Raw genomic sequence first — 23025 nt, forward strand, 5'->3', positions numbered from 1 at the left:
GCTCCTTTTTTTAGTGTGCTCAATTTCAAAAACTCAAACTCTACTCATTTTTTTACCACCACCCGCCTCTTAAGAAGGCTCTGGGAATTCAGATATATTTAACTTGAGGTGCCTTTCATGGAGAGACCGTTGTTGTCGTTTGTGGATGTACTTCTGTCTCCTTTCTTAAACAAAAGAGATGAAGATCAGACATGTGTTTTTTACACAGCAGAGAAACATCAGAGGACCATGGCTGCTGTCGCTCTCACTTTCACCACAGCGCTTTATTCAAGGATCTTCAGAGGGTCAGGAATTTAAGGCTTCAACTCTCGGATATTAGATCTTCCTCGCGGAGGTGATAAAATCAGGTCCTAGATAGAAATGGTTATGACCACGGACTTTATCAGACAGTGGCAGATGGCTGCAGGCATAGACCAAATCTCTTCCCAACTGATGCCTATTTTTCTTATTCAGCTGTGATAAAGCAGCAATAGAATATGTTCACAACCCCTTGCATTCATGCGTTTCTCCTCTCTCTCTCTCTTTCTCATTCTCTCTCTCTCTTCATCTCGCTCTGTCTGTCTGTATGTGCTCTTCGCTCTCCATCATGCTTATTTTTCTTATTCAGCTGTGATAAAGCAGCAAAAGAATATGTTCACGAGCCCTTGCCCAACTGCTTGCATTCATGCATTTTCCTCTCTCTCTTGCTCTCTTTCTATCTCTCTGTCTCTGTCTCTCTCTCTCTCTCTCTCTCTCTCTCTCTCTCTCTCTCTCTGTCTGTCTCTCTGTGCTCTACGCTCTCCATAGTTTACAGTAACTGCACGCGGCCAGCTTCCTCCCTGTGGCATTTCCAAGCCTGACTGTGTTCTGTGGCGCATCTGGTTTTCCATTGTTTGTCCTTCTACCTTCATCCCTAACTCTGAAAACCTCAACACAGCACTTAACTCAACAGAGGAGATGGCCCACGGCCAGGTGAATAGGCCCCTTTAGCCTACACTCTCACTTGGGGTGGGGTGGGGGTTGGGGAGGGGGGAGCACTTCCAGGGCTGGAAAAGCTGACTTCAGTTATTAGCCCAGTGTGTCACCCAGCTGCAGGGTCCATCTCCGATAACCCAAAGCAGGAGTGAGAGTTTGCTCTTATCAGTCTTCTCTCCTCCCCCTCTCCCTCTCTCCTACTTGTTTGTTCAATCTTTAAACACCTGGAAGGGTCAGGGAGGAGTAGAAGGGAAATAAGAGAATGAGAGACAAAAAAAAACAAAGAAAGAGGAAAAAGTACTTTCGAAAGGGAGACCTTTGTTGAAGGTTTAGCGTTTGACTTTTTAAAACATTACCAAAATGCAGGTGCGCACACTCTCCAGACACAGAACATCGGCTATTTGTCTTTCAACACACTGGGAGAAATCCTTCCTCGCACGGCCAGGCAGTACAAACCCCCAAAGTTTCTTTTTTTAAATGACACCAGACTACTCCCATGATACTCCCATGATACGGTGCTTTGTGTTGTTTTTCTTTTTTTAAAGAACATATACTGTATCTTTATATGAGTGATGGGCAAAGGCATTCCTTGTTCTCGACCCTAGGGTTGACAGAGAAAAAACTAAACTGGGTTGCTTCTATTTCGCATGTACGGTGCATGCCACTGAATTAAAGGCCTTAACATGCGGCGTAACAATATCTTGTGAACGATCTTTTTGTGGAGTCATATGACAGGAGCACAGAAGGGAGCGGTGTGGGGGGAACTCGATACAGACTCTACCCTTCGGTGAGCGGCTGGGGGTCAACAGTGTGCGAACAACTGGATTCATCCAGGGCGAGGGGGGGTGTGGGACTAGCACAGCACAGATGACACCGGCCGGCCCGCGCCAGGAATGGGAACCATCCCTCCGCAGGCACCTCACGATCCCCAAAAAACTCTGCGGAACAGATTTATGAAACAAATTCGGCCTGCCCCCTGACCCTGCCTGTCCGTGACAGATCATAAATCTGACATGAGGGCCAGGCTGAGTGGCATTTATTTATTATTCAGCGCTGACCCCTGCCACCCCAGACCGCACGAGTCTGTGCTTCCACCCCCCTCCCCCCCCCCCCCCCCCCCCGGACTAGCTTGCATTTAGGATTGTTTTTTTTTCTTTTAGTCGTAGTTGTCTGTTGTTGCTGCAGTTTTATTCACGTGAGCAGTTATGCAAGGTGAAGGTAGGAATTGTTATTGCAAGTAAATCCTGGCAAATTGTGGATGCTCAAACACAACACACCAATTTTTTTATAATCTTCGAAAGCCTCCCTCTCTGTCTTGTGAGGCCAAGAATCCATGGCCAGGTTTTTTGGTATTGTCAGTGCACAGAAAAAACATCAGACAGAACATGAATCAGAACACTTGAAAGGGGGGAGAAGGGCGAGGGGGTGTTGTTGCATGTTTTGAGGCGAGAGGCTCTTGCCCTTACCCTCTCCCCAGGCCCTGACAACAAGAAAACAAGGGTGCCTGGGATTTGGTCACAGATTTATGCATCAGAGCACACCTCTGCACACCTCCCCCTGAAGCGGGGCCATCACCTTGCACCTCCTACACTAAGCCTGAGTCTGCCAGCTGCACATATGACCTTCCAGGGGTGGATCGGTTGGAGGGGGGGGACTGGGTTCAGAGGGCCATTGGGTGGAGGTGTTCTGGAACTGAGACAGACATGTTCGATCAACCCGCATTCCAAGACCAAAAGCACCTCTCCCCCACGCTGCAAATCTAGCGAGGGTCTGGATGAAAGGCAGCACCGGGGTGTGGAGCGGAGTGAGGAGCCCACTAGAGACCCTGGCACGCAGCCGTGGTGGAATCCCAGCTTTGGGCCTGAGATAATGAAGATGCATATGGAACAGGTTAACACTCCGTAATCTTTGAGCTCCGGGGGCCGATTTTAAGCCCCTCCGTCCCGCCCCTCCTCTGTTTTTATCACATCCAAGAGGATGATGGATGAGCTGAGAACACAGAGGACAGACAGGTCCTCTCCTCTGGTAGCCGGTCATGTGTGCATTTATGTGTGATAGAGCCACTGGGTAAACTGTGAATTTGTAATACTGGTGACTGTATACTGATACACGCATACAATTTCATTACAAAATGACACTTAGGGCCCTATCTTGCACCCAGCGCAATTTACATTGTTACCGACGCATGTATCATTCCTATCTTGCACCCGGCGCACAGCGGGATTTTCCCTCCAGAGGCGCGCGTCGAAATGAACTTGCGCTGAAATGGGCGGGGCGTTTTTCAGGCGCAAGTGTTTTTTTGCAGTTTCAAAACGGCATTGCGCCGTAGACCAGAAAAAAGCTAGTCTAATGTCAGAGGCGCATTGTGTAGAGTCTGTGGCGGGTATTCAGACTCTATTTTACGGACGCGTGCTTGGCTGCACAGTAGGCTACACTTTACTTCTCTCGTCAACACGAGAGATTAACACCAATTTTTTGGCAAGCCATATATAATTACAAGGAAAATAAAGTATTTACCACATGAGTAAATCATTGTGATATCCATATCCAAGATATTTTAAAAATAGGCATACATCTAGCGTACACATTGACCCAAATGATTCAGGTTAATTGTAATGGCGGTTCTGATGTCTGCCATCTCCTGGCAGATGAGCTGGGGACAGACGCACACTGTCCCTATCACAGTCTGCGGCGAGATAAGGAGAAAAGGGAGGGAGAGGGAGATCGGAAGAGAGGAGAGCCTGATCAGTGGCTGACCACTCGAACGCGCACACACACACACACACTCACACTCACTCGCTCTCTCTCTGGCAGACGAGCTGGGGACAGACGCACACTGTCCCTATCACAGTCTGCAATAAGTTCGGCTATACATGCAGTTACGTCAGGTCTAGTCCGACATGCTGGGGAATTCATAAAATTTCCCGTAACACCCGACAGCCAAGAGAGGGCTAAGCAGGCGTTCTGGGAGAAGTATGGGTTCCCTGGTGTCCTTGGCGCTATAGACTGCACCCATATTCACATACGTGCCCCCCCAGTGTTTTACACAACATTGCCATGAATCATGGATGTGTCAATGACATAAATGAGGATAGATTAGAGGACTTTAGAAGACGTGAGGTTGAACTGCATGTGCCGATGGGTGCAATATTATTACCATGCATACATAACCTAGTGATTCAGTGAGGGTGAACCCAAAACATCGGAAAGTATGTTTTTGTGACTTTTATTTCAAATATGTTGCCACCAAAAAACGAATGCTAGTAACTGAAAAAATACAAACGAGAAATGAAAAGTAGAAACATTTCTCCAAACAAGCATGGGAAAATATTGCCGTGATTGTTTCTGGTAACACACGTTCTGGTGGCCTCACGGTCTTCCTCCAGGTAATTCCGCCATTATAATAACAAGCCGCTATGGAATTTGCGCTCCTCGCTCTTAAAGGGAATGTGGGATGACGCTCTGATTGGTTTATTGCATATTACGCCCAAACCACACCTATGGCTGAGTAACCTCCTTTGGACCAACCCATTTGACATTTGCGCTGGGCGCAAGTGTGTTTTTTCCGCCGTCATAATAGCAAATGCGCCATAGAGCCGCCCACACAGCTACTTGCGTTTGGCGCTGTCCTACTTGTGTTTCTGATCGTTAAAATAGGGCTCTTAGATGTATTAATAAATTACACAATTATTACATCTTACATATCCCCGGCAGTCTGTAAAGAAGAAAGGGAGCGGTTCACTTGGTGAGAGTTTGGTTAAAGGGCAATCCCTTCAGTCACACGTTTCGGAATTGGCTATACAGGTTATTTATCTACCTGCACATGTTAAATACATGTTGGAATAAATGCAATAACATCAATCTAATCCAAGCAGTGTGATTTATGAGCCAGAGAGTGATTTTGGCAGAGGAGATGGTGTGTATGAATCAATAGGGTGGAAAGTCCAGTATCACTCAACAGTTAGCTGTTTACACACGACTCTTGTACTGATGGATGAAAGGACAAAACAGGCCAGATGAAAGGACATGTCAACAACACGTCTCCGTCCTTCTTGTTGACATTTGAAAAGTCAGAGACCAAAATGATGTAGACGGGTTGACCATGCAACAATGTAGGTTTGGAGCATTTGGACAAAAGAGTTGTTATTACTCTTTTTTTTGTAAAGCCATGTTTTCTAACTCCATTGACTGCTCTTCCTCACCACATTCACCTTGTCACAAAAATTCTTTCACTTAGTGTTTCCTTCTGTGGTATTCAGAGGTCAGTGCAGCTCAGCAATGCACTCACTTGCTCCTCAACTAACACCTTTTCATGCTGCCATGTCAGATTTCCTTTTCCATTTGCAACTCCCCTCTCCTGTCCAGACTGGCTGTGGCATACATACTGCACAAGCACTGGCACAGACAAAAGCCTCACTGAAATACTGCTGGCTCCACTCCACTATCTGTTTCTCTATTTTTGACTGTATTTTTGAGTCTATCCACAGGTCAACATCAACATGCATTTACTGAGAGAGCAGTGATCAAATAAATTAGCTTAATTTGGAGTAAAGTAAACTAGGGCTTATAGTTCTGGATGTGCTCGAGGTGGGAGAGCTCTTCAAATCCACAAGTTGCTACATTCCGTTTGCTTTTCCAGTGCTCTCCTCTTATAGATCACAAGAAAAGACAGAAGAAAGAAAGAAAAAACACATGGGATGGGTGGGGGGGGGGGGAAGCCACCTGGTCAAGCTGAAATCTCCATCACAGCGAGGAACACGGCATTAAATGAGGCTCACTGCTCCCGAGGGCCTCTGTGGGCAGGCCCTACTGCTCCCCGGGCACTCGTGAGGATCAGCACTAAACTAATGCAGTGGAATCCTCATCCCCCCGCCGCGCGGTCACAAAACTTTGCCAGCGTCATGGAGCCGACTCCTCACCACAGCTCCTGCCATGAGGGTGTGTGCCAGGAGGGAAGGCCCTTGCTGATCTCTGCGTGACACAAACTGTCCTGCCCCGGTGTGTTTAACAAATGGCGGTCTCAACAGAATGACATCCTACACACCCCCACCCTACCCATACTGACTGAGGCAGCAGGGAGAGAACAGAGGAACAGTTAAGAGATCAACTATAAAAGAACGGATGGTCTCAAAATGGCCGCCGAGGGGCCACATACTAATCTCACACTAATCCAGGTGACCAAAAGCAGGCGCGGAGAAAGTTAGAGCTATCAAATTACGCCTGGTTATTGTTGGAGGAATGGCTCTTTTGTATGCGTGTGTGTGTGTGTCTGTGTGTGTGTGTGTGTGTGTGTGTGTGTGTGTGTGTGTGTGGGTGTGTATGTGTGTTTGTGTGTGTGTGTGTGTGTGTGTGTCTATGTGTGTGTCTGTGTGTGTGTCTGTGTGTTTGTGTGTTTGTGTGAAAGATAGAGAGACACAGAGAGTGGAAGAGAGAGAGGGGAGTGGGAGAGCCACCAGATACATTTCAGTACAGCAAAATGCAAATGTCTTGCTTTTCTCCATCTGAATCAACAATGTAGTCAGTTTGAAATTCACTGCATCAGCAACAGACATTGTTAATTGTTGTGCAAATCCTTACTAAGACATGGAGAGAGAGAGAGATGTCAGATATGTGTACACCTATTCCATGCAAGGCCTGAGGCATCCATTATAAACCATAAGAGACACTGTGAGAGAGAGAGACAGTCAGAGAGAGACAGCGAGAGAGAGAGACACACTCAGGGAGAGACACTGAGAGAGAGACAGCTGAGAGAGAGACACTCAGGGAGAGACACTGAGAGAGAGACAGCCGAGAGAGAGAGAGACAATCAGGGAGAGACACTGAGAGAGAGACAGCTAGGAGAGCGAGAGAGACACTGCTGGAGATACACTGTGAGAGAGAGACAGCTGTGAGAGAGAGACAGCTGAGAGAGAGAGAGTGAGAGTGAGTCTTTCCCTCTCTATCTTTCCCTCCCTTCCAATATCGCCTTAAGCCTTTATTTGCTCTCTGTTCTGGGGAGTTAAATCTGGAGGGTGTGGGGGTGGGGGCTATGTGTGTTTTGCTTCATGCCTGGTAGACAAGACTCCAAGGAGAGACTCCTGAACCTCCTGCCCGGCGGCACACAGGCACCACCCATCTCAGCCCGCCCCCGCCCCAGAGACAACCCCTCCTCCCAAACACACACACACACACACACACACACACACACACATACACACACACACACACACACACACACACAGAGACTCACACACGCTGCTCGCCTGTTAGCCAATTAGAGCTATCATTAAAAGCTAGAGCACCCTGGGAAATAAAGCAAATCTGCCGCAGCTGCTGTTCGCTTTGTACCTTGCATTTTTCCCCCACGCTTCTTAAGCTCTGCTTATATTGGAAGCAGGAGAGGGTGTACATGCAAGGGAGGTTGATGTGTGTGTGTGTGTTCGTCTATGAGTGTGTGGGGGGGTGATCGTCCTCCTCTTTCCTCCACTCCCACAGCAGCAGTGATTTCTTGGCTGCTATCATCTGTGTGGCTCTACCCCGTCTCTGGCCTCAATCAGAATGGTGTGAGAGGCTGGGTGGCTGGTCTACCTCTCCCTACCAGGAACCCTTTCTCTCCGCAGCCTTTATCTCACAGCACGCTCCGCTCTGAGCTGCCGCTTAAGCCCTCTGCTTTTAATAATCTCACAGCGGATGCGCCAGCACTCAGCTTCCTCTAACAATCACAAACACACACACACACACACACACACTCACACACACACACACTAACACATACACTCAAACACATTCAATCCTGAGCCATGTGGAGGCATCCAAGGCAAGGCCACGTGGCAGAGGCAGGGGGGAAGCAGCCCATTATTGAGATCGGTTTGATAGATTTTTCTTCCTGCCTTCTTCTCAGTGCAATGGTTGATTGCTGCACGCCATGATTCGACCAACCAAGAAAATCTCACACGCACTTTGGCATTTCTGCTGTCAAGCCTTTTCGAGGACGAGTCCATTTGGCATACATCTCCGATCTAAAATAATTCAAGATTGAAGGTATGACAGTTGGCAAAAAACAAAGCACTACATTTATACTTTACTTCTGCTAAATGTCTGCTAAATGACTAAATGTACTTGTGCTTAAGTCTCCCATGTGTTTGAAGGAATTGGGATGACATATGCACGTGTGCTTGGGCCTTCCTCTTCCTCGAGGGAGTGTAATTGTACCTAGTGAATAAACATGGCGAAAGCGAGAGCTTTGATGTCCAACCCGTCCCACACCCAGGTGGGGGGTCTGTCATCCTCTCGGCTCGCATGTCTGACTGCGCCCTGTCGGCGTGACAGCACTTAAAAGGGACCCTTGTGTGTTCACATGTTCTCATCTCTCGGCTACAGCGGCACCCTCAGACGTCACGTCCAATACCTAGCGCCTCAGCCTGAGTGATGCCTTTACTGTCTGTGCAGTGGGACGTGTCTATGTAAACTCCAGCGCTGACTTTATGGGTTTATCCTTTTTGCTTTCTCTCGACCGCACTGTTTAAAGAAACGAGCGTGAGCGTTGGCAGGCTTGCGCTTCTCCGGAGGCGAGCCTTGCTGTAAATTCATCTTGTCATTTATATTCGGAGAGTGCGTTCCCACAGTTTACACTGCTGGACCAGGGTGACATGGTGCTTGATGATCCTACTGGAATAAAACACACACACACACGCACACACACACATACACACATATGGGTATTCTTGAGGGACTGAGGGAGAGGGGTGTGTGTAGGGGGACTGCTTTTTTCGAAGCACGAACATGGCTCCTATTGTATTCTGCTTGAGAGACTACTAGCGTTTCCAAAGGAGCAGCATGGGCAAACAAGACCCCCCCAGTGTCTCTTGTGGTGCGCCATCTCGAGCAGCCCTGAAGGAAATTAGATCTGTCTTTTTAGGGCCCTTTTTTGTTTGAAAGAGGCCGCTGTGGTTCATTTGCTCTCAGCTTTTCCATGGCAAAGAAATGTAATCTGGCAAGTAAGACGATCACAGGCAGGGAGAAAAAAGTGCAATTGCAATTTCAAGGCATAACTACCTCTGCCTATTGTCAATATTTTGACAGGCCTGATGTCTAATTGCAATTATTTGCAGAGAACCCTGCCAAGGATTTAATTGATACATGCATAATTACACGTTTTGTTACGGGGGGTGGTCGGGTGTCTGTGTGGGGGGTGGGCAGAACAAAGCACTACGCACGTTCATACATTCGCTTGCCATCGCTTTCATCCCAGGGCATCTCTTTATGTTTACACAGTGGCCTCGTAATTCACAACACAAGAAGATACTGTTTCCCTGAGCTGGCATCTTTCGCAAATCAATTCATTACTCGACCATCGGCAGTTGAAAGTGCCTCTTTCATAAATCAATTGGCTTTCCCGACCACTGGCAGTTAAAAGGCACTGACCACAGCCTTGGGTTTTGACATGGTCTCTTGCAGCGCTATCGTCTTTCCCTCGTAGGGGAAGATAAATATGGCCGTGAATTAATGTCAGGCCTCGATCGGAACGGCTTACGAACAATAGCCAACCACAACAACTTCCTTTTTTCTCTCTCCATCTCGTCCCTAATGATTTTATTTTCCATGATATTTTTTTCACTTTGTAGTAGCACAACACTTCTCAAAGTTTATGAAACTTGGTTTCTGTGATTTGGGCAGATAGGGGCAGCTGAAAGAGACAGAGCTCAGGCCAAAGCATGCCCGTAACAATTCTCCATAACCAGTGGCAGTGGCCCGGCAGAGCAGTGGAGGTGATGGCGATGATAGACGTTGCTGAATGAAGCCATTCTTCAATGGAGACCCTGCGCAGGAGAGTGATGACTTAAGGCTGACACGACTTCTGTCAGAGAAAACAAACGAGCAGGGGTGGTGAGTAAGAGAAACATGACCTGCTGTGGGGGTTGGTGGCAGGCCAGGGCTGAGATGTTGAACCACTGCAGCTCCGTACACCGGTAATACCGAATGACTGATCTGCATGGCTGGCCCTCTGTGAAACACTGGCAATTGAATCGGTCTAAATCCAGTTTAGCACACAAAGGCAAAATGGTGGGGGGCGTGTGGGCTGATGGATAACTCCAGGGATATTTGAAAAATGCAACACGTGCAAGAGTACACCAAGCGGAAGGTCAAAAACGACCGAATTTGTGTAATTGCGTGAGGGTCGGCTTTTCAATTTGTGCTGAGATGGTGCGTTGGCATGTTGCTTCATTGGCATGCACCCTTCCTCGGGGGAGGTGTGGGGGGTGCCGTGACCGTCCTCATTATCTGTCATTGAGTGGAGCGTGGCTCTGCTAGCATCCGCCACCCCCCGCCTCCATTATCACAGCCTATCCTGCCATCAGCACTGAGCAGCTGAAGTAATTACAGCACGGCTTATGGGAACGGTCTGTGTGAGGTGGGTCTGAGGAGCGGAGATGGAGTGGGAGGGGGGCTTTGGATTGGATAGGTGTAAGGGGTTGGCTGTTGTAAAGGTGGGCATTTTATTGTGCTGTCTCTGTGCCCCCCACAACCAGTCAGCCAGCCACCGTTGCCATGGGAACAGTGCCCGCCTTTCCGGGAGCTCCAGAACGATTGGTTCTGTGAGAGACGAGACGTCCACACTGCAAAAATGCTTTTCTAACCTAGTGTTATTACTCTTATATTGAGATGAAAAAATCTAGTTGGTCTTGTTTCTAGCTAAATTGTACTTACCTAGTGCTCTTTGGTAAGGTTATTTTTGCCTATTTCAAGCAAATATTACTTATTTTAAGAAATCTTAACAAGCAAATTTGGCTGCCAGTGCGTTAAGCAAATTTGGCTTAAAACAAGCAAATTTGGCTGCCAGTGCGTTAAGCAAATTTGGCTTGTTAAGATTTCTTAAAATAAGTAATATTTGCTTGAAATAGGCAAAAATAACCTTACCAAAGAGCACTAGGTAAGTACAATTTAGCTAGAAACAAGACCAACTAGATTTTTTCATCTCAATATAAGAGTAATAACACTAGGTTAGAAAAGCATTTTTGCAGTGCAGGCAACAGACAAGCCCTGCTGCTGCCAGCAAGCAGTTGAATCACAAGAGAGAGAGAGACAGAGAGTGTGTGTGTGTGGTGGGTGTTCTATGTTGTGCAACGCATAAGTGTGTGAGTGTATGTGTTTGTGTGTCTGTGAATATTTGCATGTGCTAGTGTGTGTGTGTGTGTGCGTGCACTGCAAAAAGTGAAATCTTAGTAAGATAAAATATCTTTAATCAAGGCAATGTATGCTTGTTTTTTGTCTGACGAGTTATTACTTCTTACAGGCATTTTTTGTGTTAGAACATTTCACTTGCTTCAAGCGTTTCAGTCCTTACTTATCTTAATAAGGGTTTATTACTTGTTACTGAGATTTTATTACTGGTTCTGAGCATGTTAATGCTTGAAACTAGAATTGCCATTATTATAAGGCAGTTTGATTCCCACTTACAAGTACAAAACTGCTTTGTCAAAGTCAGAGTTTCTTATTTCAAGCATTTTATCAAAATACAGTAAAAAACCAACCAAAGATATCTAAGAATTATTTTCTCAATATATAGGCAAAGGTGCTTATATTCAGCAAATGCTAGCAACATCCGTTTGAAATGAGTGTGCATGCTAGGCAATTTATCTTGAAATCAGTCAAGCTACACTAAAATCAAGAACATTGGCCTAGATGCCAAAAATATTTAAGAAATATTTTCTCAATATATAGGCAAAGGTGCTTAAATTCAGCAAATGCTAGCCACATGCTTTTGAAATGAGTGTGCATGCTAGGCAATTTATCTTGAAATCAGTCAAGCTTCACTAAAATCAAGAACATTGGCCTAGATGCCAAAAATATTTAAGAATTATAATCTCATTATAGAGGGGAAGATGCTTAAATTCAGCAAATGCTAGCAACATGCTTTTGAAATTAGTGTGCATGCTAGGCAATTTATCTTGAAATCAGTCAAGCTTCACTAAAATCAAGAACATTGGCCTAGATGCCAAAAATATTTAAGAATTATTATCTCAATATAGAGGGGAAGGTGCTTAAATTCAGCAAATGCTAGCAACATGCTTTTGAAATGAGTGTGCATGCTTGGCAATTCATCTTGAATCAGTTAAGCTACACTAATAACAAGAACATTGGCCTAGATGCCAAAAATATTTAAGAATTATTATCTCAATATAGAGGGGAAGGTGCTTAAATTCAGCAAATGCTAGCAACATGCTTTTGAAATAAGTGTGCATGCTAGGCAATTCATCTTTAAATCAGTTAAGCTACACTAAAAACAAGAACATTGGCCTAGATGCCAAAAAATATTTAAGAACAATGATCTCAATATGCAGGGAAAGGTGCTTATATTCAGAAAATGCTAGCAACATCCTTTTGAAATGAGTCTGCATTCTAGGCAATTTATCTTGAAATCAGTAACGCTACACTATAAACAAGTACATTTGCCTAGATACCGTAAGGCATATTTTCTCAATATCTACGAAAAATATTTTGTATTATTATTTTTCAAGCTTAATTTTTGGGCTTTTTGCCTTTAATCGGATAGGACAGTAGAGAGAGACAGGAAGCTAGCTGGGGGGAGAGATTGAGAAGCGACTGCAAGTCAGTCTCGAACCTGAACTCTTACCTGTGTCCCCATCAGACCCATTCATGGTGCAGGGTTGCTGCCGCTTGCGCCACAGCTCCAACCTTAAAGCAGACATCTCTTGAGGATATTGGTATTTGTTTTGGAAAGTTTTGAAGTCAAAGCATATGTGCAATTTATCATTGAGATAATAGAGATTGTGCAGATAGCATTTGCAGCTGTTTTTACCATAGCAACTGTGTCTAGGTTGAAGTTACTAATTAAAAATTATTTGAAGCATTCTTTGTGCTATCTGCAAAATCTATATTATTTCAATGATCAATTGAACATTTGCATTGACTTCAAAACTCTCAAAAAAAATGCCAATATCCTCAAGAGATGACTGTTTTTGGGAAGGAGCTGTGGCACACGCAGTAGCAACCCTGCACCATGAATGGGTCTTACATGCACAAAAGCCCAAAAATGAAGCTAATAAATTAAATAACAAAATTGCTGAATTTAAGCAAATTGTCCTAGATATTGAGAAAATAATTATTTTGGTATCTAGGCAAATGTACTTGTTTTAAGTATAGCTTTACTGATTTCAAGATACATTGTCTAACATACAGCCTTATTCCAAGATTAGTTTTAAGGCAAATGCACTTGTTCTTAGAGAAGCTGAACTTATTTCAAGATAAACTGCCCAGCATATAGCCTCAATTCAAGATGATGTTGCTATCATTTGCTGAATACAGACACATTTTTCTACATTTCGAGAAAAGAATTCTTACATTTTTTGTTTTTAGGCAAATGCACTTGATTTTAGAGAAGCTGAACTTATTTCAAGATGATGTTGCTATCATTTGCTGAATACAGACAAATTATTCTACATTTCGAGAAAAGAATTCTTAAATTGTTTTTATTTTTAGGCAAATGTACTTGTTTTTAGAGAAGCTGAACTTATTTCAAGTTAAATTGCCTAGCATATAGCCAAGATGATGTTGCTGTCATTTGCTGAATACAAGCACATTTTTCTACATTTCGAGGAAATAATTCTTATTTTTTTTTAATTTAGGCATATATACTTGTTTTAGGTGTAGTTGTACTGATTTCAAGATAAATTGGCTTATATAGCCTCATTTCAAGAGTATGGTGCTAACATTTGCACAATTTCCTACATTTTGAGAAAATAATTCTTAGTCTGGCCACACTAGTTTTAAGATATATTTGGGTTCTTTGAGGCTAGCTATTTTAACTTGTTTTTTGAAACTCTTAGTAAGCCAAATCTTCCTGTTCTGTGGCAGATAATTTAGCTTATTTTAAGCAATATTTGCACCATTTTATTACTATTTTTTCTTGTTTTTGAAAGCTCATTTTTTGCAGTGTGTGTGTGTGTATGTGTGTGTGCGTGTGTGTATGTGTGTGTGCGTGTGTGTGTGTGTGTGTGCGTGTGTGTGTGTGTGTTTGTGTGTGTGTGTACGGTAGGATGGCTGCAAGGTTGCTCTGGCAACATTTGATCGACCTACACACAGAGCAGTGTAAGGTAACACACATCTAACCGCTCAGCAGAGTGGGGAAATGGGTGATTCTTCAGCACATACAGTTTACAGGTTTGGCTGAGTTGGAGCCCTTTCTGGAGAAACCCAACACTTCACTGGATAGTTAAGCCATGCCGTAAGGGCTCAGACAAAGCTGAGTGACAGGAGATGAGAGCACAGAAATCGCCCCGCTCCAAAACTACTCTCCCATAACCATTGCAATCAGTTTACAGCTTCGCACTACATGGTGAAATATGCACACAGCTTACATGGAGTGTCTCCCCTCCATGCAAGCAATGTGTGAAATGCCAACTGATTTATGATGTCCCTGAAAAGATTTCAATATTCCAGCCGCGCGTCTGGCCAGACATTTTCGACAGAGCATAAGGAAACTATGATAAATGGAATGTTCATAACAAAAGCTCACAGTCTTATAAATCATCATTTTTGTATCGGAGGGTGTTCCTTGGCCATGGTCCCACGGAACATACCCAACATGATTAAAAAATAGATTTCCATTTAATGTGGAGCTGTAAAACACACACACACACACACACACACATACATATACGGTGCATCTACTTACAGTCTCACATTTTCCCACCTTTGGCATTCGCGCTAGTTAGGACAAGTCAATAGCACTTTTATACAATGACAGGAGTTGAAGTTATTTGATTGAGTTGCTAGACTTATCTAGGCAGACTCTAATGGGATGAAGCTAAATAAGCATCCGCTCCACTCACCTTTGCAAATGGTGCCATTGTCCATTGGCTCGTGGCCGGCTTTGCACATGCAGCGTCCGATGGGCACCATCCACTCCCCGTCGCCGTTGCAGTACAGCTTGATGGGCACGTCCACCTCCTCGCCGTTGGGGATGCAGCTGCCGCGGGCCAGCACGAGCGAGGTGCTCTCGGCGCCAGCCAGCGTCTCCCCGAACATGGCGCCGTTGCGCACCACGGCGGGGCACTTGCGGTAGTAGACGCGCACGGCGATGAGCGACATGCAGCCGCCGTAGTCCTGGAAGGCCAGGTAGAAGCCGTTGCGCGAGACGGGGCCGAAGCTGCGGATCTCCGTGTTGATCTTCATCACGCGGCCGCCCAGGTCCACCTGCGAGAAGCTCTCGTCGGCGGCGATGGTGTCCACCTTGATCCACGGGTTCTCCATCCAGGGGGGAGAGGACTTGGAGGCTGTGTCCGAGTCCGACTCGTAGTAGTAGAGGTTGAAGGTCTCCTTGCAGGAGCCGGGCACGCCGGGGATGCTGCTGCAGTCGCGTACCGAGAACTTCATCTCCACGTGAATGCGCTGCGCGCCCCGCCGGCGGATGTACTTGGTGCGCACCCAGTTGTTCTGGTTGCTCTCAAAGACATTGCAAACCTGGTAGGTGCGGATGGTGTTCATGCCCTCGTCGTAGCCGCTCACCTCCTCCCACTGCAGGTAAGATAAGAACACAACCGAACATCCGACCCGTTAGCGCGGCCAAAGCAAATGTAAAACACACATTCACGCTGACCCCCTTCAGCCTGATAAAAAATAACGTCCTAAAGACACAGTTCGCAATTCTAGCTGCAAGTAGTTCATATTTGAGCTGAGCAGCCAATCAAATCTCACTCCTCCCTTCTTTTCCCCTCAAGTAACATATTGATTGCCTGGGACTGTGTATGGCTCGGTCTGAGCCACTATGTTTGTTTTCCAATTACAGACGCAGGACTGTGTAGGAACACCAGGGTTTTTTGAGCACACACACGGAACGGACAGCTAGAGGACGATAAAGAGCAATTCGCTGAATTTTCCGAAAAGTGTATTGGATTAGAATCATGAACTGAACCTTTAACATGTCTGATCTCACAGGAGAATAGAAAAGTCCTGTTTGCCAACTCACCAACCCAACCCACCCATCCGAACCGTTGAGTTTGACCCCCAAACGCCAGCAGGGCGTCAGCTGGTATCCTGTTTCCCGCCCTTAGATAGCTCTTGCCCTTCAGCAGGCGTGCAGAGAGTGAAACTGAAACTTTTTAAGCAGCTTTTCCCCCCAAACGGCAAGCCTGCGATTACAGAGCTGAGATGGGGATAAGGTGGCGGGGAGGGTGTGATCTGCTCCACGCTGGCAGCAGGCTTTGGCACAGGGCTGAGGTTGTGTGTGTGTGTGTGTGTGTGTTTGTGTCTGTGTGTGTGTGTGTGTGTGTGTGTGTGTATGCATGTGTTTTGTGTGTGTGTGTGTGTGTGTGTGCTATATCTGCTTGTATGTGTGTGGGTGAGTGTCTGAGAGGCTGGCATGGACCAGGCTGGCTGGAGCCTTTTTTCGCTGGCTTCCAGTTCAAATCTCCCTTCTGTGCCAGGCTCCGAGGGTAGAGGATGCATTATTAACACACACCTCCACGTGAACAGAGGAAGGGAGCAGAGAGGGAGTGAGAGAGGGAAGGAGAGAGAGAGAGGAGGGAGGGAGCAGGTGATAAACTCGGCTGTTTATGTGGCCATGTGCTTCTGCAGAGCTGGCTGCTTTTTTGGGGCCTCTGGCTTCGTAAAATAACAACCAGTGCTGTTTTCCTCTCTCTCTTTGCTCCACTTTTGGTTTACAGGAAGGAAGGGAATTTTGCCTAGTTGGACGAAATCGGGAGTATTAATTGAACCGCAGAACCATGGGTCCATCGGGTCCACGGATGGGCCCGGTGAACAGTATTTTCCACAAATATATTTTTAAGGACTTCAAATCTTCATGGGTGAATCAACCTGAAATTACACATGGGTGGCATAGTGTGTCCAAATGCAATAATTTGTAAGGACAAAGATATTTTGCTTTAAGCCACAATCAGCCCGCACTGAGACCAGAGAGTGAAACTCATAGTGCTGATGATCATCTCGACCTTTATATAGATGACAGTAACAGATTCCAGATGGGTCTTACCAGGCTATGACAGTATCTCTGCCCAAATCTCTCTCCCTATGTCAAACACACACAAACACACACACACACACACACACACACACACACACACACACACACACACACACACACACACACACACATACGTATACTGATTTACTAACTTACACTTAACTAATAAACTAATACTTACTTGAACACATGCAAACACACACAGACACACACACACACACACACACACACTCAAAGATGCTGACGTGCTCACATACTTACACATGCTCAGGCACACACTAACCCATAAAGTACATGAACACATACACAAACATAAGCACGCACCCAGATGCAGACTCCCACTCAAAGACAGGTGCTTTAACACACAGCACACTAATGAACACGAACCATGAACATACATAAGCGCAAACAAATGTGCGCACATAAAGAGAACAGAGATAGAGAGAGAGAGAGATTGAGACAGAGAGAGAGAGGGTGAGAGAGAGGGAGAACGAAAGAGAGAGAGATTGAGACAGAGAGAGAGAGAGAGAGAGAGAGAGAGAGAGAGAGAGAGAGAGAGAGAGAGAGAGAGAGCACACAGGGTTTAGGCGCTGACCGGGGACCTCTCGGCGTGGCCTAAAATGACTCCAGATGGGCTCGCTGCGGTTTTTCTGCCCAGTTGGCCGCGGATCAATTAGAGTGCCATTCCGCAGTCTCCACCACCACACCAGAGATTCCAACCACCTAGGGAGCCCCGGCCGTGACCTTGTCCACTCTGGAAAAAGCCTTTTCTTAACCCCTTGAGGCTCCTTCACACCCCCTCACGCACACACACACACACACACACACACACACACACACACACACACACACATACACCACACACACACACACACACACACACACACACACACACAAACAGACACACACACACACACACACACACACACACACACTCACACTCACACTCACACACACACACACTCACACACACCCACGTGTTTATCCTCTTGTCTTCTCTCTCCACTTCACTGCTGACATAATTTCCCAAATTAGTCCCAACGCTTAACGAGGATTTTGACAGAATTTTGATAGGCAAGGAGGAAAAAATCAAGCCGCGTGCCAGAGACCCCCATTCTATCAGATGCTCTCCCACTAATTAGAGCAGCTTTCTTTCCTCTGCTTTTCTGTTCTTTATTCCCAGGTCCCATTATTCTCCGCAGGCAGCCATAAATTATTCCAAATAGGTACGGGTCATTAAGAGTGCCACATCGCCATGTCTTTTATAACTGCGTGGAACATCAAAGAGGTAGGGGAAACTAAGGGGGCGGGTAGGTTGGTGCAACTAATCGCACCACAGATCGCAGGCACAGACACAAACAGATTTATTGCTTTAAGTGCTCCAACCAGCCATGCAGGCTTCAACCGGACTTTGAACCAAAAGCAGTTAATTACTTCCAATTTAATAGTTTGAGACGCTCACAGCCATGTTCAAGTGGCTAATCTGAAATGGGTAAGACAAATTTACGAGAAAGCTGAAGGGATTTTGGATTTTGGATGTTTGCAGTTGGAGAGGGGCTAGAGGGTGGTGGGGATAGTTGGGTGTGGAGGGGGGACAGGGGGTGAACTAAAAGACTCCAAACAAACGTCTTTCTAAAGGAGCCCCCCGCCCCCCCTCCTTTGTCCTCCCATGGCCTCTCCTCGTCTCTTTCATCAGAGCCAGTGGAGGGAAGCAAATGGGGCTTAATAAGGGCCTAGCGATCAAGCACCAAGTGTGAAATTAGAAGAAACGTCTTCATTTTCACAGGTTTTCTTTCTTTTTTTTCTCTTTCCTTTTTTTTTGCACACCGACGGGTGCGGGATGGTGTGGGCTGGAGTGTGGCCGCCGGGGCAGTCATGTGTTTGAGGCTGTTGAGGTGGTCCTGGGGTTAAGAGGAAGGGGGAGGGAGGGGGAGGGAGGGGGCTGCTTGGGAGTAAAAGCTCAGGGTCTAGAAGCGTTACAACAACAACTCCACCCTCATGTTCCTCTCAAACTGGGTTCTTCTGGGTAAGCGTGTCGGATAGAAAGTTTCCATGCGTTTCAATGAGTTCGAGTACGCTTCCGAAAGAAGCAATCTAACAGAAGTCCAAGGATGAGTAAGACGTCAGTAAGTAATAGACGTCTGATGGTGTATTACAAACTTCAAAACCATCACTTTTACTCATCAGTTACAGCTGAGTGAACTCAGCCGTACTCAACAACACACACTTCAATTTGAAGAAACGGAAAAGACCTGTTCACTGTCACACAGACACACACACACACACAAACACAGACTCAACCAACCAGACTCAACAAGTGAGTGAAAGCCTTCAATGCTATGGAAGCCACTCTAGGGTCATATGGGGCCCATGGACTATGAGACTCCATTTGTGCTCTCTCTCTCTCTACCTCTCTCTCTCTCCCTAACTTTCTCTCTGTCTTTTTCTCTTGAATAGCATCCAAGAATAAAGTGCAGGGTCAAAAGTGGGGCGCCGCCCAGTCCCGTGGTCCCCATCTGGGTCTTGCGGGGTCACCCCTCAGACACTTGGGCCCAATCCCATTTCTAATCTCCACCCCTTCCCCCACCCCTACCTTTCTGTCTTAACGTGAATTGGGATAGCCCTACCCCTACACGTGAACGCGCAAAACGGAGGGGAAGGGGAAAGGCGTAGGGCTAAGGGGTGTAATGGGATTCAGCCAAAGCAAGCCGTCGCACAGGAGACCAGCAGAACAGCACACGTCCGGCCTCCTCCTCCTCCTCCTCCTCCTCCTCCTTCAGCCTTCGGGGTGGCGGAGGCAAGGGCGAGATGACAAGAGGTCTGCAGTGTGTCAGTCATAGGGGTCTGCCCTCCTTACACTGGAAAAGGCCTTTAAATATTGAAAGCCCTCACTGTTCTACCCTGCTCCAAGAGTAGAGTAGTGTCCATTAGGGCTTTTGGTCTAAGTGACTGTATTAGCAAGAGGGGACACTGACGCTATTTTTGGGGGCAATCCTAGTATATTGTGTTAGGAATGCAAGAGAAAATCTGTACTAAAAACTAACATGGCAGGAAATGCATTAGATGGTATATGTTGGGCTTTCAAGGAAACAACAACTAGACACACCGCTCCAGTCTTGTCTAGTAGAAAACATTAGCATTAGCAACCAAGCATTCGAAATAGAAGACATACATTTCTATATTTACGCCAACCAGACGCAATGTTGCTATGCCTAAAGCACAGCTCCTGATTACATGTAATGTCAGTGCACATTCAGTTCAAAACTGTTTATTTGCAAAGATGTTTGTGAAAGCATAATGAACTGTGGGCATTAACAATTAATAAAGTATGCTCAATCCGCTAAATAGCATGATGAAGTATGGACATGGCATTCAGAAGAGTAAGAAATGCAATGTGTACAGCTGTGTGTGGAAATTCAATGGAGTTTGTAACGGAGTCAGAGAGAGAGACCGGGGAGTGTTTGAGGAAGAGTCCGTTTCAGTGCACACCGTGACAGATGTTCTGGAGATGGCCGATGCTCTCTGGGAATGAAGTTCCCAATCAATACGTCCCTCGCCACCCAAGGAGACAGAAAGTTCAGCTGAGCTGCGAACCATAAGTCTTGCTGTCAGTGCATCTCCTCTCTCAGCGAAGTGCACAGCCAAGCGGAAACTAAGAGTTTCTACTGAAATTTAGACCCAGCCACTCTCCCTTTGGGTTGTGAGTCGGGGGGGGGGGGGGGGGATGTTTCGGGGGGCTGCAATTTCCAGCAGCGCCAAACATTTTCCCTCTACACCCGTCAGGTTTTTCATAACATAATATGCATGTCTTATCAGGGCTTCAGCATCTTTTCTTGATGATCTGTCAGTGCCCTGTGGAAATAAAATGGACGGGGGGAGTTTGAATCGCTCCTTCCCATGTCTGTCACACTGGCATAGCGGATGAATAACCAAACGAGTGCTAAAAGCTTATGGCTTGCTCCAGCATGGAATCTGGGCTTCCCACACCTCGTCATTACAGGGATCAACTCAGAGAGGCAGAAGCAATGCAGAACTGGGTGAAAAAAGCCTTTCCTCCCTGATCTGAGTAAATAAATATAATTCACACAACTGAGCAGAAAAAAAAGAAGAAGAAGAGGAAGAAGAGTATACACTAGAGAGCACACACTAGAGAGGGCTCCAAGGCAGAGTTGTCCAATTTGCCGTTGTGGGAAATCTGTCAGCGGAGGGGTTTGTCCTGAGGGGACAAGGGGACAAATGACACCAGTGCCCTCCGTGCATTGGGTTACACAGTCGTGGGACTAAACAGCCGAATCACTGTTCGGCCCAAAAAAAAAAGAACCACCAGGGAAGCCTACGTTGGGGATGAGATATGCGGAGAGAATGGAAGATAGAGGACCAAGAAGAGGGAGGGAGGGTAGGGACAGTAGGGGAAAGGGAGTGAGAGAGAAAAAGAGAGGAAAGAGAAGAAAAACACGACAGACAGAGACACATAAACTAAGCTGTCTAAGGCAGTCAGCTTCAATTACCACTGACCACTGTTAATGCACAACATGTGAAGTTAGACAAACAAGCTCCCTCTTCCCTTCTTAACCCCACTCCTCGAATCTACATGCGGATCATGTTTGCATACTTCCCTTCGGAGAAATCAGAAACATGACAATAGATAAACACTGCCAGGCCTAGACTGTCATTTTTCTATATTTCTCTGAAAAAACTTTTTTCAAAAATTCAAAAACCGCAAAGATTGAGTTCCGTGATGAGAAGCCCTTAAATGGTAAAGTACTGTTTTATAGGCCAAATGTAATTGACAATCAAACTAAACTAGAGGTCAGCCCTTGCTGTAGAATGAACACCACACATGTCAATAGACTATAAACAAACATGCTTGTCGGCAGAGAGAGAGGCATTGGTGCTGCGTGTTTCGCTGTTGCATACCACATACTGACGGGCTAACTCCACAACCATCTGTTTTTTTAGAACTTCCCACGTTTCCTCTTGGTCTGATCGGCGATGCTGTCACAAGACGCCTATTACTGTGGGGACACCAAAAGTGAAAGCACAAGACTTCAATCATAAAATCATAAATTAAAATCATAAAGCCACCATTTTGAAAAAATACTCCAATCACTATTTGGGGACTCTATTCATCACTAAAAGCACACAGAGAGACTATGAATGACTGTCTGTAAGGAACGAAAGGCAAAAACGGAATGATGTTCTTGGCTCTCAAAGTGCTTTGTCATTCAACTGTCATTTAACAAACCAAAGTTACAAACAGACACCAGAAGACATCATGGAAGTTAATCATATAAAACTGTTCAAAAACCTATGAGTGGAATTTCAGAAAGACAATGCTTATTGTATTGTCAAACAATGTAAATGTATTCATTTTTTTTTCAAGACAAAACCAGATTAGTGCAGAGTTCTATTACATAACTGTGAATAATTTAATTTAAATTGCAGCATTAAGAGTAACTGGAAGAGTGTACAGAACTGTATTGGATTGTTATTTTATAGAAAATAACCCATTTTACATATGGTGCCAGCAAGGTCTTCATCAAAATGAGCTTCCCCTCTTTAAAAGACAAGCAGCCGCCACTGGCCCCAACACATTCCCCCCCCCCAATTACACATCTTTTTTCCCTAATTAGCGATCCAACACAAGTACTTTGGCATTCATGCGTGCCAATATGGGATGTCGTTGCGGATGATTCTCAACATATGCTCCATGCTGTTGCCCTTAGCGCGTGTATCGGGAAACAAAACATAGGAAAGAGATAAAAGGAGACTGCTACACACCTGAAAACCAACCAGTGCAGCTGATGCTTGCACAACACAAAACAAGCGGTTGACTGATCTCTGAGAGCTTCCTCATAAAATCATAATGCAGCAGAGTTATAACTAAGTATTAACAGTGCGCACTGACTAGAGTTCCTCAAACGATACCAGATGAAAAAGTTAACCAGAACAAGTTTTAGCTGCACAAGTACTCCATTGATGAAACACTCCATTACATTTCGTATCCATATCAGTTTAACTCTCTGGCTTCTTCTGTAGAATATCTCCCTTAACACGACTTGTCTGCCTGCCTTTGTGGCCTCGAATAG

General features: G+C 45.7%; 1 protein-coding gene across 1 annotated transcript in view; it reads right to left on the reverse strand.

Annotated features, from left to right (window-relative positions):
* The window catches only part of ephb2b (eph receptor B2b), a gene marked incomplete at its 3' end in the record, with an annotated part of 169780 nt that overhangs the window by 80008 nt on the left and 66747 nt on the right, over positions 1–23025 (reverse strand). Inside the window, exon 3 of the mRNA XM_080846142.1 lies at positions 14787–15471. Coding sequence (XP_080702268.1) covers positions 14787–15471 — 685 coding nt within the window. The remainder of the gene's footprint in view (positions 1–14786; positions 15472–23025) is intronic.

Source organism: Sprattus sprattus (genome assembly GCF_963457725.1).
Source record: "Sprattus sprattus genome assembly, chromosome: 10".
Classification (NCBI taxonomy): domain Eukaryota; kingdom Metazoa; phylum Chordata; class Actinopteri; order Clupeiformes; family Clupeidae; genus Sprattus; species Sprattus sprattus.